The sequence below is a fragment of the Typha latifolia genome, chromosome 6 (genome assembly GCF_019914945.1).
Source record: "Typha latifolia isolate L0001 chromosome 6, TyphaL0001v2, whole genome shotgun sequence".
NCBI classification, from domain to species: Eukaryota; Viridiplantae; Streptophyta; class Magnoliopsida; order Poales; family Typhaceae; genus Typha; species Typha latifolia.
The window spans coordinates 6774853-6790875 of NC_133091.1; the positions used below are offsets into that span (position 1 = coordinate 6774853).

General features: G+C 37.2%; 1 protein-coding gene across 3 annotated transcripts in view; it reads right to left on the reverse strand.

Moving 5' to 3' along the window:
* Window positions 1-8760, reverse strand: part of LOC140791284 (sodium/hydrogen exchanger 1-like) — a 40444-nt gene extending 31684 nt beyond the window's left edge. For all 3 annotated transcript variants that reach the window (XM_073141773.1, XM_073141772.1, XM_073141771.1), the window contains exons 1-3: window positions 8403-8760; window positions 8193-8311; window positions 2369-2466 (exon numbers count right to left, since the gene is read on the reverse strand). In XM_073141773.1, the coding sequence (XP_072997874.1) occupies window positions 2369-2466; window positions 8193-8311; window positions 8403-8570 (385 nt within the window). In that variant the 5' untranslated portion in view covers window positions 8571-8760. The remainder of the gene's footprint in view (window positions 1-2368; window positions 2467-8192; window positions 8312-8402) is intronic.
* Between the last annotated feature and the right edge of the window lie 7263 nt (window positions 8761-16023).

Here is a 16023-nt window from a genome sequence, read left to right on the forward strand (position 1 = left end):
AATGAGTAATGACAATCACAAAAAACATTAGAAGGCATTTCTCCATTCAAGCCATCCTACTTCAATTCTATGTGCAATGTCTTCATCATTATCATTAACTACAAATCCAAGGTACAAAATTATTGATTATTAGGTATTTTTTTATCAACAAAGAAAATTTCTTCTCCACTTTGATGCATTAACTACCAAAATGCATTTAAATATACTTAGGCTTAGACCTTCCCAAAAAAAATACTGTTTAAACTATTTCCCTAACTACTATAAAAAGGAAATCGCTGTCTAAGACAATAATTCTTAGTAAATTAATCAATTTTTTGATACACTAAGAAATTGTTAGAAAAGTGATTAATGAATCGCTCTCCCAGAAGGCGATTAATAAATTGCTCTTTCATAAGGTGATTTATAAATTGCTCTTCCGAAAAATGATTTATTCAGACAGCAACAAAGATTAAAGCGTATTAACTTGATAAAACGATATACTTATCAAAATACTAATAATATAAATTTTTTTAGAAGGGCATAACTTTGTAATTAAAAGTCCATTTTAGACATATGATATGTCGCCCTGAAGATGAAAGAGAAATGAACGTAATGAGTTTGACCGGAATTTAATCAAACCTCAGACAAGAAAGATATAGGCTAAAAGATAGAGTAATTTTGTGCTGAACTATCTATTTTGTTCACAAAATATGATGTTGTGAAAATATGGAAAGAATGATTTGCCTTTCTTCCTCCATGTATCAACTTTTATTCTGAGAGGTACATGAATGATGTAAGTATGCTTAGTGCCTACAGGTCCTGCTAGCAAGGAAATCCTTGCATAGATATATCTTTTGGATCAATAAATTCATAAGACAATGAAATGGTTGTCCTGGTATCTATTGCTTAGAAGGCTAGAATTATTATTAGTTTATAGGAATATTTTCAGCATCCCTTGATTATGGAAAATGATTCTTAAATGCAATATACCTTTTTCTAGAACAATGTACTCCACCTAGGAAGCATGGATACTTCTAAACTTAGTCATATTGTATCGAATACTTGTAAGATACTTCACATATACTTGACGGATACTGCCTTTACTATCCTATTTTTTCAAAAAATAAAATAAAAATACCTCTTCGATACTTCTTGGGTACTTTTGAAAGTTCAAGCAGAAGTCAAAATTTCCTATTTTTTCATGCTTCAGAGGGTTCCAAGATCCAATTGTATAAAATTCGACACTAATAATATTTTTATTGGAATGGTATGAATTTGAAGGAGACCAACAATTTTTTTATTGGAATGATATGAATTTGAAGGAGACCGGTTCCATGCCACATTGAAATCAAAATTTACAGATCAAATTTATCTCCTTTGGACCCAATATTACTAATTAGCCATTTGGTACAAAAAGCTTAGCTTTTTTTCTATGAATAAGTTAGAGATGTGCACCATTCACATGTTACACAAAATATGATCAGATACAGGCATCTACAGGTTGATATTTTATTTGTAAAGGCTTATATCTACTATATCTTATAGAAATAGTATAAACACAACAAATCAGTGTATTATATCTAACGATAGCCGTGCCATAGGCACAACACATGCCGCGGCACTTGCCGGCCGTGCCGTAAGAAAAGGAGAGAAAAATGTATCACCTTGGCCGTCGCCACTCGCCCGAGCTCGCATCGGGTGCCCTAGCTAAGGGAAGGGAAGAGGAAGAGAGAGAGAGAGAGAGAGAGAGAGAGAGAGAGAGAGAGAGAGGGTTTATCGGTTAAAACTTAAGTTGCGGATCCGGACCGGCACGGCCATCCTTGATTATATCCACATTTTTCAAAATTTGTCGTATCCTTAGTATAGCATATCGCGTATCCATGATTCATAATACTCTAATAATATGCATGTATCTCAGTCAGTGACATAAACCCTAAATTCATGCAAATATTCTGGATCGTTATCATCAGTACAATTAAAAGATTTCATTAATTAAGTTTCAGGGAGTTGGTGGAAGCCAAATAATTGAACAGAACAGTTTCACTTTCTATGTATAAACTATCAACATAATATTTAAACACAAATTTCTTTTTGTCTAATAAAAAGAGAATAATGAAGAAAATCACTCTATAATTATTTCTCCAATAACTGAGAATGGTATTCATTTTAATGGATGTGTAAAGCAAAGAAGTTTCCAGGCCAAGTAAAACAGAAAATAGTCTACTTAATAACATGTTAAATAGAGAATGCCAACTGAGTGTATTAAGATTTGATCGAATCATCAATTCAAATAAAGACAATAGCTAGATCTTAAAGTGGAGAGATGGACAGACTACAATGTAATGAAAAGAGCTTTAATAAGTCAAAGTTCAAACAAGCTAATGCTTACCTACTGTGATTACAAAGAAAGACAATATTGTGCCGCACACACCAAAGAGTAGAATTGTTGAAAAGTTCCTAAAAAATTGTTTCTTCTTGACCTGAAAGCTAGATGTAAATTTAGAACTCTCAGATAACATAAGGATTAGAATTTGAAGAATATAATTAGCAGCTTAAACTTGCCAAAATGAAGTCATTCAATGTGCTACACAAGAAATTGACACTACTGGCCTCTTAGGCAGATAGAGTTGTAGTTCATGAAAAGCATCATTAGATTAAATCATAGTCCTGAAGTGTTTATGATGGTAATTGAACTACAATTACCCTTATTTTCCTAAGTTGAAGCCCCCTGAAGTGAAGGTCGAGTAGCATTTTCAAATACCACAGTGGTGCCAGAACTAGATCATTAATCAAACACTATTAAGCACGCTACAAATAGTTGTGTCCAACACTTGTTGGATATCGACACTCAGCGAACACTCGTTGGACATGTGTCGAACACTTTTACAACATATTCAATATTTAAGAAATTATAAAATAAATTCAAATACTCCTTGGACACTTTTAAATACTCTTGACACCTTTTAAATATAAGATTTACCACATGCTATAAACGTTTATAATAGAAATTATCTATTGTAGGAATTTCCTGCATATGCTATAGAAATATAATGCAACAATCACATATTAGTGCATCCCATAATATTAATATTAATGCAAGTTATTGTAAAATCACAGTTTCGCTTATGCCATCCACTATAGTTAAGTAATGGTAGTTAGTTAGTTATTATCATAATATTGAATTGTATTGTCATGTATTATCATTATCATTTTTTACTTTAAATATTGACTTTAAGTAATGGTAGTTAGTTATTTATTCTCATAAGTTTAGAAAAATATTTCTTTAAACATATCAATAATATATATAATACTTTTATTTATTTATTTTGCCGTGTCCTAAACGTATCATGTCCTATTTTTTAAGATTTGTCGTATCTCCATATATATATAGTGTCGTATCCGTGTACCCATGTCTATGTCCATGCTTCTTATATTAGACATCATGACAGAAATTTTGATATTGAGGGCAGTTTAGTCTTTCTAGGTTCTACTGTGACGATATGTCTTGGTATTCTTTGACAACATTTTGGTGTACGGCAGAACTGAAATGGAGCATTGGCGACGTTTAGAAGATGTGCTGAATTTGTTGAAGCAAAACCAGCTAAAGATTAAAAAGACTAAGTGCCTATGGGGAGTACCACAAGTGGAGTATTTAGGCCATATCATAACAGCGGAATAAGTGGCAACGGATCCTCAAAAGGTGGCATGCATGAGAGCTTGGCCGATCCCTACTTCTACCATAGGATTGCACGGCTTCTTGGGGCTAACCGGGTATTATTGCGGCTTTATCGCAGGGTATGGCAAGATCGATGCTCCTCTCACTTCATTACTGAGAAATGACTCTTTTAGATGGACGGAGGAAGCCACTACAGCCTTTGAAAAATTAAAAACAGCAATGATAACGGCGCCTGTTCTAGCTTTACTGGACTTCACCAAAGAGTTCATTGTGGAATGCGATGCGTCGGGGGTTGGCATAGGAGCTGTACTAATGCAAGGACGACGCCCCATAGCCTTTCTCAGCAAGGCTTTATCACAAAAATCCCAGTAATTATCTACCTACGAGAGGGAGATGTTGGCAATCCTACATATGGTGACAAAGTGGAGGTCTTATTTGATCGGTAGGCGATTTATTATTCAAACCGATCAAAAAAATCTTCCATGCTTTATGGGACAGCGTATTCACACTTCGGCACAGCGGAGGTGGGTCACAAAATTGCTGGAGTATGATTAAGAAATTCAGTACAAGAAAGGGAAAAATAGAGCGGCGGATGCACTATCGTGCCAAAGTGATACCACCGAGCTCGCAGCCTTTTCTTCTCCCATTTTTCCTTTTCTTGACGAGCTGAGGTATGCATGTACATCTGACCCAGATGTTAAGAGGCTGTTACAGGAGGTATTGAATATTCTGAAGCGCCATCCGGAGTTGGAGAACTGAGGCGGTTTGCTGCTGGACCGCAGGTGCATCCGGGTGCCCGCGAATGACGAATTGCGGCAGAAATTATTAGAGCACATCCACCAAACTCGGGAGGCTGGTCATGAGGGTGTCTTGAAGACTTATAGGAGGCTATCACAGAGCTGCATGTGGCCAGGACTAAGACGAGATGTGAGGAGTTTTGTCCATGCTTGCGAAGGCAACCACATTGAAACCAGCTAGATTATTTTAGCCTTTACCGATACCGGACCGTGTTTGGGAAGACATTTCTATGGATTTCATTAAACGTCTTCTGCTAGTACGTGGCTACTCTGTTATTTTTGTGGTGGTTGACAAATTGAGCAAGTATGCATACTTTTTCGCAATGTCGTATTCATTCAGCTAAGTCGGTGGCTGAAATTTTGCAAGAGATGTTGCTAGGTTGCATAGCATGTCACGCACGATTGTCTCAAATGTTGATCATATATTTGTGAGCGACTTTTGGATAGAGTTTTTCAAATTGTAGGGGACTCAATTGAACTTCAGTTCGGCCTACCATCCATAGACGGACGGCCAAACCGAGGTGGTCAATCAAAGCATTAAGCAGTATTTGCAGTGCTTTGTGTGAGAGATGTTAAGGTGCTGGTTGGAGTTCTTACTGTAGGCGGAGTGGTCTTATAACACCACCCACCACAGCAGTATTGGCATAACTCCATTCGATGTGGTGTATAGGAGCACGGCTCCGACATTAGACGCCTATGACCCTGTGGCATCTGCGGATCAGACGGAGGTGAACTTGGCATTGATGGATAGAGTCGCCACATTGAGGAGGTTAAGTGCCCATCTTAAACTTGCTCAAAACCACATGAAGCAAGTTTATGATCGCAGCCACTGGGAGCAAGAGTTCAACATCGGTAGTTGGGTGTTCGTGAGGATGCAATCGTACCGACAGGTGACCTTGCATCCGATACGAAACCAGAAGTTAACACATCGCTACTTTGGTCTGTTTCGGATGTTAGAGCGTATTGGTCTGGTTGCTTATCGCTTGGAGCTACCTGAGGGGTCGAGAGTACATCCGGTCTTCCATGTTTTATTACTGAGGGAGCGGATTGGAGATCACCAGATCGTTGGATTAGTTTTACCGAAGCCATTGGAGGAGACAGCGATTGTGGAGCCAGTTCGTGTACTTGCGAGTTCAACGTCATGGTACCAAATTAGAGATGGAGGTCCTAGTCGAGTGGCTTTGCAAACCATCCGACGAGGCGACATGGGAGCTGGAGACGGACATCTTGGAGCGTTTTCCCGACTTTGCACTTTGAGGACAAGGTGGGGGAAGCGTGGTGAAGTAATGCACTTTACTAGAGCATTTTCTTATTGTATTAGTTATTTATTTTCAAAAAAATAAAGTTTTTGTAGGTCGTGTTTGAACGCGGGAAGAGGCACGTTCGAACGCCCTTGCGAACGCCTGCATTAATTCGTATCGATAGAGAACGCAAAATATGCATTCGAACGCGGTCAGCCGTGTTCGAACACCTGCATGCAAACGCCTACATCAGTTCACATCGACAGATAACACAATTGATGCGTTCGAACGCGATCAGCGAGAGTCCACTATTTTTAGGATTAATAATTATCATTTTGGCTTGTTTGGTTAGTTTCTTAAAGGTGTGTACGGCAACCAAAATCATTATGATGAATGAATCTTAATTTCTATCTTCCTTTATCCTCTCTCTTATCTTTTTACCCTAATCTCCTTCCTTCCTCTTCACCAACCAGCCACCTCTACCGTTGACAAGGTCTCATCTATCTTCTAATCTCCCTCGTCTATCGAGTCTTCCCTCCACCTTGGTATCTCGGCCAATTTTTCCCTTCATTCTTATCCCTTAAACTACATCAACCATCTACCCTCATCTCCACTATCATCTATAACCATATCATCATCTCGACCCATCAACACCACCATCACCCCCACTCTTGCGTATTTTCGTTCCAATTGCAGTTTAAATCTGCAAAGAGCGTAAATACCAAAAAACGTAGATCAGGAAGTTACAGATTGACCACTCCTAGTTTCGTAATTTTTTTACTACAGGAGAATATCTAATGAATATTTTCCCTCGGTTGCGCGGACTGCTTTTTTGCAACCGATCCAGATATCGAAGAGGACATTTCGTACCTATCACACTAGCCTTTACTAGGGGTGCTCAAAAAGCCCATAGGCTCGAAGCCCATCCATGTCCAACCTAATAAAATTGGACCAAAGTCCAATCCAAGCCCGCTTTGGACCTATCCTGACCCGACCCGAAAGTCTATTGGAACTGCTCGGGTTAACCCTTGTCCAAGCCCGACCCAGCCCGAGCCCACTCTGTCCACCCATAATTTGCTTGGCCTATTTGTCCATTAGATATAAATATAATAAATTCTATTTTATTTCTTAAATTACTTATAGTCCATCACTTTGTCCAGATTGTAAAGAGAGGATTGTTTGATTTTGTTTTCTAAAAAAGGTATACTAGGTGCAAAGTTTAGGCAATTTGACTCCTTTAAACTTGTTATTTTACCTCTAACAAAATTTAAATTTTTCATAATTTTGCCCATCCCTAATAGCAATAAGATTTAGTTTGAAGGGTAAAATCATAATTTATAATATAAATGCCTTTGACAACCTTTTTCTTTTTTGCATAATTCACAAAATAAGGAGATAATAAAAAAAATTAAGAGAAGAATTTAAATTAATCAAACCAACAGTTAAGAGAGTCGTGATTATCATCAACTACATAAAAACATTCTTACCAAATAATTAGATTCCAAACTCTAAATATTACTTTTTTTATTTATTTTTTTGAATTGGATACAATGAATTGTCCAAGATTGTATACTTGGCCCGTCTATTAGACCCGGCCCGTTTGTCCGCCCATACTTGGCTTGTCCAATAACATGGCACAGACTGGACTGGGTCAGAATACTTGAACCCGGTCCGAGCCCGGACCGGTTCTAATACTAGTTTAGTAATGGACTGAGCCAAGTGTCGCCCAATTCCAAGCACGGTATTATTTTGACCGGGCCAAGCCCGACCTGGTCTATGAGCACCCCTAGCCTTTACTCATTGAGCACAAAGGAATAACTAGCTTGGTTCCCACCATTTTGGTGAAGTTACTATTCCAGGTATAAATGCCTTCTAATTTGAGTTTTTCCTTTTTCTTTTTTCTACAAACAACTATCTGCCTTGTCATTTTAAGGCAAAAACCAGGTTGAAATAGACCTATTTGAAACTCGACTCCTCCCTGTCCAGTTTTGGTTACAGAAGGACTCCTTGGGCCACTTACCATTGCTTCCTTTCATTGTGTTAGGTAACCAACTTTAGCTAGTTTACACTGAACCTAATCCAAAATGAAGACACACAATACAATATTTTACTAATAAGAGAAGAGAAATTAGTCAAGGGTATATTGATAAATATGAGGGGAATACAGTGTTGATATCCCCTAATGGGAAGAGTCAAGTTTTTGAATTTTCAAATAGGTTAATTCGAAGTAGATTTCCCCATTAAACAGATGAGATGGGTGGTAATTTTGTGCAAAAAAGATTTTTTTTACTTTTTCCGGAACCCCAATTGTTTAACTTGCCTGTACCAGTTGATACTGTACAGTTGTTTAGGAAGATGGGATAAACCAGGCTACTCCAGCCTAGTTATCAACAAAAATTGCAGCCAAAATCCATCGACGAGAAATATGTAACATTTCAAAATCTTATATAGGAAGGGAAAAATAATAGACAAGATCAAAGCAAGACGACAGATTCTTACCCAGCGTTGAAGATGATAGGAGGTAGCAAATAAATGAAGAAGAGCTCCTCATTGAACACGAGAATATGTGAACTCCTCCATTTGGTACACGCCAGCACCACTAGCCCGGAGCACAAACCCTAGAAATCCCAAATCAAAAGCTTGATTATGACAGAACTCCCAAAAAAAAAGAAAAAAGGGAAGGAAAGAAACGAAAAAAATAATACAAACCAACAAAAGCGAGACGATCGCCTCATTCGCCCAGCGTTTCTCCTCGAGGAGGTGGCCGATCACGACGCAGACGCAGAGGAGGGCGACGAACACGGAGATCGAGACAACAGCGGAAGACAGGGAGGAGAGAGAGAAAGGAAGCGCCTCGGAAACAGCGAAAGCCAGCATTGTGGAAGGGGAAGGGGAACTGGATGTGTGTGTTGGGCTTTGCGTACTTTTGAACTCTTCATTGGTAACAGAAGGAAAAGATGGCGGGGCGAGAGAGGAATGGTAGGTCGGAAATTGACTCCTACTTTGAATTTCTGTTGGAACGTAAACGTTCTCTGGATGTGGTCGGTATTGATTCCCAGAGGTTTTCTTTTTCATTTGTTTCTCTTATCGATCACAAGCCGACGATATGCAACTTAATTGCAAATTTTTTTATGAATTTACAACTTAATTGCATTTATATTATGAATTTGCAATTTTTGATTCTAAAGTTATCGAATCAAAAAATTAACCTGATATGAACATTAGTACTCATGAATGGGCATGGAGCATATGGGTTTGTCAACCAGCAAAGGAAAATGGGTCTGTCAACTGTGAAGCATCCGTTGATGAACAGATATAACATCCTCTTCTTCGATCATGATTCCACATAAATTGAGTTATTTGGCCCCACCTGACTAATATATTTATCGCTTCATATTATTATAGTGTTGAAAATAAACTTTGGATCATGTCAGTTTTTAATTTCAAATAATATGTAAGTAATATATGGTTAGTTAAGCACTCGTCTCTTGTTCGTGGCATTCGATTAATAATATTTCGCTCATCCTCGTAGGCGACTTGCAGCAAAAAGCTCCTCCATTATTGAATTTTGATAGAAATATGCCATTAATTCTCGAATTGCAATTTCTACTCTTTTTTATCAATTTAGCACTAACAAATCCCAAAAAGATTATCGTATCTTAAAACAGCACAACTAATATCCGTCAAATTATCGCATTACCTCTTTTAATAATTTAGGCCTAACAAACTAAAACAAGGACTTATGTGTCCTTCTTAATGTGATTTCCCAAATACCTACTCCCTTCCATCTTCGTCCTCCTGCATTCGCCTACTTTGATAAGCAATGCATTGTAAGCAAATAGAGCGGAAAGCTAACCCTTTGTTTCTATTAGAGTCGCGAGCTTGTTGTAGTCAGTCCATCAAGGAGAACCTTGCAACTTACTTGCTATATCCCCGCATCCTTGCACGACTCATTTTCTTCGAGCCCTACTTCTCCCTTCCCCTTCTCCCTAGGGATTAAGCATGTGGAGTATAGCCAAGTGGTAAGGCATCGGTTTTTGGTATCGACATGCAAATGTTCGCATCTAACCAGCTCGCAAGGTTTACCAGTTCCGCCGACGTCACCCAACGATAGAGATTCGGTCAATACAAAGGCAAAATTTCCTCTTTAATTCCATTAGGGACAACTAGACAGCTTTGTTTGCCCTAGCTTGGCAATCGCATCCTCGCGCCACCCTTGATCGTTCTCGTAAAGTCTTTGCAACGACTGGAAAACCAATTATCTTCTTCCTCTCATTCTTCTACCATTTTTCTTCCTCTCATTCTTCTGCCATTTTCTACCTCTCATTGTTCTTCTCTTATTATTCCTCCATTTTATATTTTTATCAGTAATAATTCAAATACTCTCTCTTCTAAAATAGTCTCATTTGGCAATCCTAGAAGATAGCTTCCTCATTCAACATCTCTCTCATCTTTCACTATTCATCTTCCTCATCTTGTTCATCAATGAATGAAGAATTCTGAAAGACAATCTATATAGTTGTATATAAAGGCTAAATTTTAAGAAAATAAAATTTAAGATAAAAATATCATTCTTAGCTTTTTTGTGAGACATCAATGAGGTAAGGCGACAATAAAAAATTGTATATATTTTAGGATCTAATACCATCATATTGGTCTAGCTATGCATCTAAACCTAGTAAAAAAATCATGCACATTATCTGTGCAAAATATTCCCAAAAGTACATAGAACATCAATAGAAATTTTTAGCCAAGGTAGGCATCAAAACCTAAATAAAGAAACTATTAGTTTCTTTTACCATGAAATGAAAAATTACTAATAAAAAAATTAACATGATATTAAATAGAAATAGAAGTCCATCATTTTGTTAAATTAACAATGACAAATTTTAAAACACAAATATGTGGGATATGTAACTCACGTATCACCTACATAATTTATACATATTGCAAAATGTACGCTCAAATTTCAAACAAGGTAAGCATCGAGATTTAAAAAAAAAAATGTCATGTATTGCCTACGTAATTTATATACATCATTTATGCAAAATATACACTGCAATTTTCAACAATGTATGCATCGATATTTTTAAAAAATGTTATATATCACCTATGTAATTTATACGCAGTACTTATGCAAAATATACATTCTAATTTTTAATAAGATATACGTCTAGATTTAAAATAAAAAAGAACATCACGTATTACCTATATAATTTATATGCATCACCTCTATAAAATGTACGTTGTAATTTTTAACAATATATGTATCAAGATTTAAAAAAAAACGCATCACCTATGTAACACATGCCACCAAATACGTGCCCCTCAGCTTAATTTACAAGAGTAAATAAATAAGAGAAATTAATGATATTTCTTCACTAGCTTCGCCATGAACTCCGGCTCTTCTACTAATTTGAGAATATTTTCACCGGAAGGTGGTGAGCATAAAGCCCAATAAGTTTCTACTTCTATAGTCTAAAAGAATGCAATGAATGATGCAACAATAAGTAGATACGAATATGCGCATCACGATCATACCCATTATGCTCATCCAACGCATATGCATTAGCAATCAATAACCTACCACACATCATCTGAACTATCAAGTCCTCAAACTCAAGCTCACATCGAGCTCCGCCTAGAGGCCATGTCAATGCTACAACATAACATGCATCCTCTCAAACTACCAAGCTATAATTTAGGCTCTTGTAGAGCTACGCCCAAAGACTACATCATCTCACACTCGACCACACACATACCCCCAAGGGAGGGTAGATCTTATTGGTAGAATAGTCAGCCCATCACCCGATGAACAACATATCCAATTATTTATCACCGCAGATTAAGGATCTCAATCGTAAGCCCATCACATAGGTCAATATCACACATCAATACTACCATCCGAGCACTCGGATCCACATCATCACACTATCGTATGGAAATATGAGCCGTCGCTCACAGACGCCCTCATCCTGCATCATCAAGTACCCGCTAGATCTACGTCATCCTACCCTTTTTTCTCGATCTTAAACACCCTAAAGAGTATGACTATTATTGATCGACAGTAAATCGCCCATCACTTGACGAAAGGCTACTTAATTGTCTATGATCAATAGACTAAGACCTCAGGCATAAGTTTTAATATATATAAGTATAATAGTATTCCCCGTCCCTAACCCTTGCTGGGGAGGTATCGGATACTATCAAGACATAGCAGTCATCCCCTTTATGGTCGTGTACATATGCAAGTGACATGATATTATACAACACAACAAGCATAATATAACACCCATCATTATCATATTTTGCGTGCTAAACACATGATCATGCCCAATAAATATTCATATACATTATGATATGCGAAATCTTACCGAACCACAAAATATAATTATCATACATAATGTGCAATAATAACGGTAATAAAAACGCATGCACATGCATGATATAAATGTGATGATTTCATAAGGTACGATATTTTCTCTACACTACTCCTAAATTATAGAAGTTTCACTTGCCTAAATCTCTTTTTTGATATTAGCTGTAACTACACCGCGAGATCATCCTCATAGAGTACGAAGTCCACCTCAATAAGAAAAGTAAATAAAAAGCATGAGCACAATATTCCTATCACTAATTAGTTAAATAATTTTATTGACGTTTATTACCGACTTGAGTAGGTCCATCTCGTAATTCCTACCTTTTTTAATCAGGTAGAATTGGCACAGCTATACCAAGGCTTGACGCATTATTAAGCGTAATAAAAATATTCTCTTCAAATTATCGCCCAAATCACTATTATCAAATTTACAGAAGATTGCATAGATAATATTTAGTTAATAAGCTTCGTCAAATGATGTAACTTGCTTAATATAATTTTCCTACATTTATCTGTATAAATTCTCCGACTACCAACTCCTTTGATTAAATTGAATTAGCCCAAAATTATAATCAACAAATGTTAATATCCAATTGGAGCTAGTTCCTGATATGTGTTATTTGTAACGGCACTCTCAGGCCTTGGTCTAGCTCATTAAGATTAATTTATAAAACAATTAATGTAGCGAACTCTACTACTAACTTAAAACATTGATTAATTTAGGCTCACGGTATAATTCATTAAAATTAATTTACAACCATGATATGACTAGCAAGCGACCCTCTAAAATAATTAAATATATTTCTCATTGACATAGATAATTAGAACAAGGATTTTAAATTATATTAAAATAGACGAAAAACAAATGATCTATTTAGATCAGACCTAAAGAAATGGGTTGGGCTGCAACCAACCTAAAGACCACCAACTTGACCCACTAAAATATGGACCCGAAGCCCACACTATCCACTAAAGCCACATGAGCCAAGCTACACCTACAAACTAGGGCTAGGCGGCCTACAACCCAAGCTTGGGCTAGGCTGTTTATAGCCCCAAACCCACCACTCACCTATGTTGGGCTACAGGTAGTCCAACCCACCCCAAGCTCGGGTTAGGCTACACCCAGCCCAGCTCAACACACAAGCTGGGCAACACCTAGCCCAGCCCCGCCCATGGGCTAGGCCACACCCAACCCGACCCGACACTCGAGCTAGGCCGCACCTAGCCCGACACGGCACTCGGGCTGGTCTGCATCTAGCGCAAGCGGCCTAGCCCGAGCCCGACCAAACCCCCTTCCTCAACTCAGTTTAGCTGAGGAAAAGAAGGAAAAAGGGCTACCAATGTGCACCGTCGCCTACAACCAAGTCGGTACATTGATCGACTCCCCGTCGACTGAGGAAGGCACCATGATGCCAATCGGCCAACGGAGGAGGCGACGGCTACCAACAAGGCAACAAAAACCCTAACGATGGGGAGGGGAAGCTGCTAGCGGTCTTGACCACCAGTAGCCTTGCCCGACCTCACCGGCACTCTCCCCTCGGCTAGCAGAAGCTAGCTGAGGGGGAGCCTAGCCACCAAAGGTGGCCGACGATGAGAACCGCCCTCACTAAGGCCACTGGCCAAAGCAAGGGGCTGCTCGACAGTTTTCAGCTGTGAGGGCTCCAAAGGATACCACCAAGGGTATCTTCGCGAAAAGGGGAAGCTCATCGAATTGGCGCGGCAGGGCACGAAGCAGCTGGCCGGCCAAATCATGGCAAAACTGAGAGGGAAAATCTCGGAGAAGAAAAACTCACACGCTAACACATTTTTAAATTAAATTTACCTGACAAGAGAGGCAGCTCCAGTGCTTCAATCCATGGGGTTGGCGGTTCTGGTGACAGTCCAACGCAGCGGGAAGAAGAAAGAGGGAGAGTGAGCTATGGGCGCAGAGAAGGAAATGAGGGAAAAAAGAAAAAGAAAAGAAAGAGAGCTAGGGAAGAAGAAAAGAGAGTGGGGAAGAGAGGAAAGGGCGCAGGTGCCCCACACGTGCATGCTCATTTTTTTTTTTGGGTTGTTATAGCCTATGTAAAATATATGCTCTAATTTCAAACAAGGTACACATCAAGATTTTTAAAAAGAAATATAATGCATTACTTATGTAATTCGTACATATTGCCTATGCAAAATAGACGCTCTAATTTTAAATAATGTACGCATCAGAATTTTAAAAAAATCTTGTGCATCAACTATGTAATTTATACATATCATCTATGTAAAATATACACTACAATTTTAAACAAGGTATGCATTAGGATTTAAAAAAAATGTTACGCATTATTTATATAATTTGTACACATTGTATATGCAAAATATATGCTACAGTTTAAATTAAGGCACACACTGAGATTTCATAAAAAACGTCAAGCATCACTAATGTAATTTATATGCATTAAATATGCAAAATGTATGCTGTAATTTTTAATAAGGTACGCATCTAGGCTTACAAGAAATTGAAAATATCACTATACTATACAACACATATCTACACAAATTAAAAAATATGCATCTGCTTAACAAACTAAATGCTCTCATCTTACATAAATTAACTAACAAAAAATAAAAATAAAATGCACTCATTTTTTTAGAAATTAATACATTGAGATTGCATAAAATAGATTGTAAAAATTTGCATCCATTTCCTTAGAAACAAAAAATTAAATAATAGCACAATATCATTTCACAAATTAAAAGTTTGCATCTATTTAATAAACTGAAGTAACTCATCTTCTAGAAATTTGAATTAATTTTCAGAACAACCCTCCAAATTTACAACTTTTAATGAAAGTGTATCCGAAGACCTATTGCTTTCATTTAATACAGTAGGTGCATTAGACACGAAAGTATAATGGTCTATGGCAATATTATCACCCACAAGGAAATCAACTTCTTCGAAGTATATAAAGCCCCTCTCTTGGCATTTGGTATATTTAAATTTTATCTAATTATTGAGAAAAAAAATATAATCAGCTACAACCTTATATTGTAATCATAATATATATATATATATATATATATATTACACACACACAGAGTAAATAATAAGATAAAATATGTGGTACATTTTATACCTTTATTATCATATTCCAATCTTCCTCGGATGGTGCAATAGGGACATAGTTGATGTGATTCCAAGCCGATCCACTTCTCTCCAAAAGAGCCTTAAAATTTCAATAAGTTTCACAAAGGGTTTTCCATCTATTTTTCAAAAGCTCGACATTTAATTTTCTATCGGTCCTTAATATATACCTTTTTGTTATTTCCCTCCAACCATCTTTGGTATAGCTTTTACCGGACCTTCTCCTTACATCATGTTGGATGAAGTAGGTCTAATAAAACTGAATTTTGCTCGGTAGTCTAGTTGTCAATCATTTTGCTAGAGGACTCAGATTCATGTTTTCTCTACATGTTCTCTCTATTTTCAATATAATTAAGAACATAAATTGTGTAATAGAATGACGCACTACATACATTTTTGTAATAACAAAAGTCCACACTACATACTATAAGTCCACGCTAACAACCAAAAAATTCATGTATGCGTACTTATAAATCCACACAACATAAAATAAGTCTACATTATATACTGTAAGCCCCCATTAACTACTTAAAAATTCATAAGAACATAATTATAAATCCGCACGCCCTAGTATAAATCTATAATCATAGAAAAAAAATTCACACCAAAGCATATTAGTTAAAGGATAGGAATATATCTCAGAAAAAAGTTACCCTCATACATAAAAAGTAAAAGGGAAATAAAAAAAATTAGAAAACAATAGAAGCGACGATTACAAAAAGAAATTACTTGTGATGGTAGGAGGTTGCAATAGCGATTACAAAAAGAAATTACTTGTGATGGTAGGAGGTTGCAATAGCAAATCTAACAGATGGACATTGGTGGATGGTGCAAAA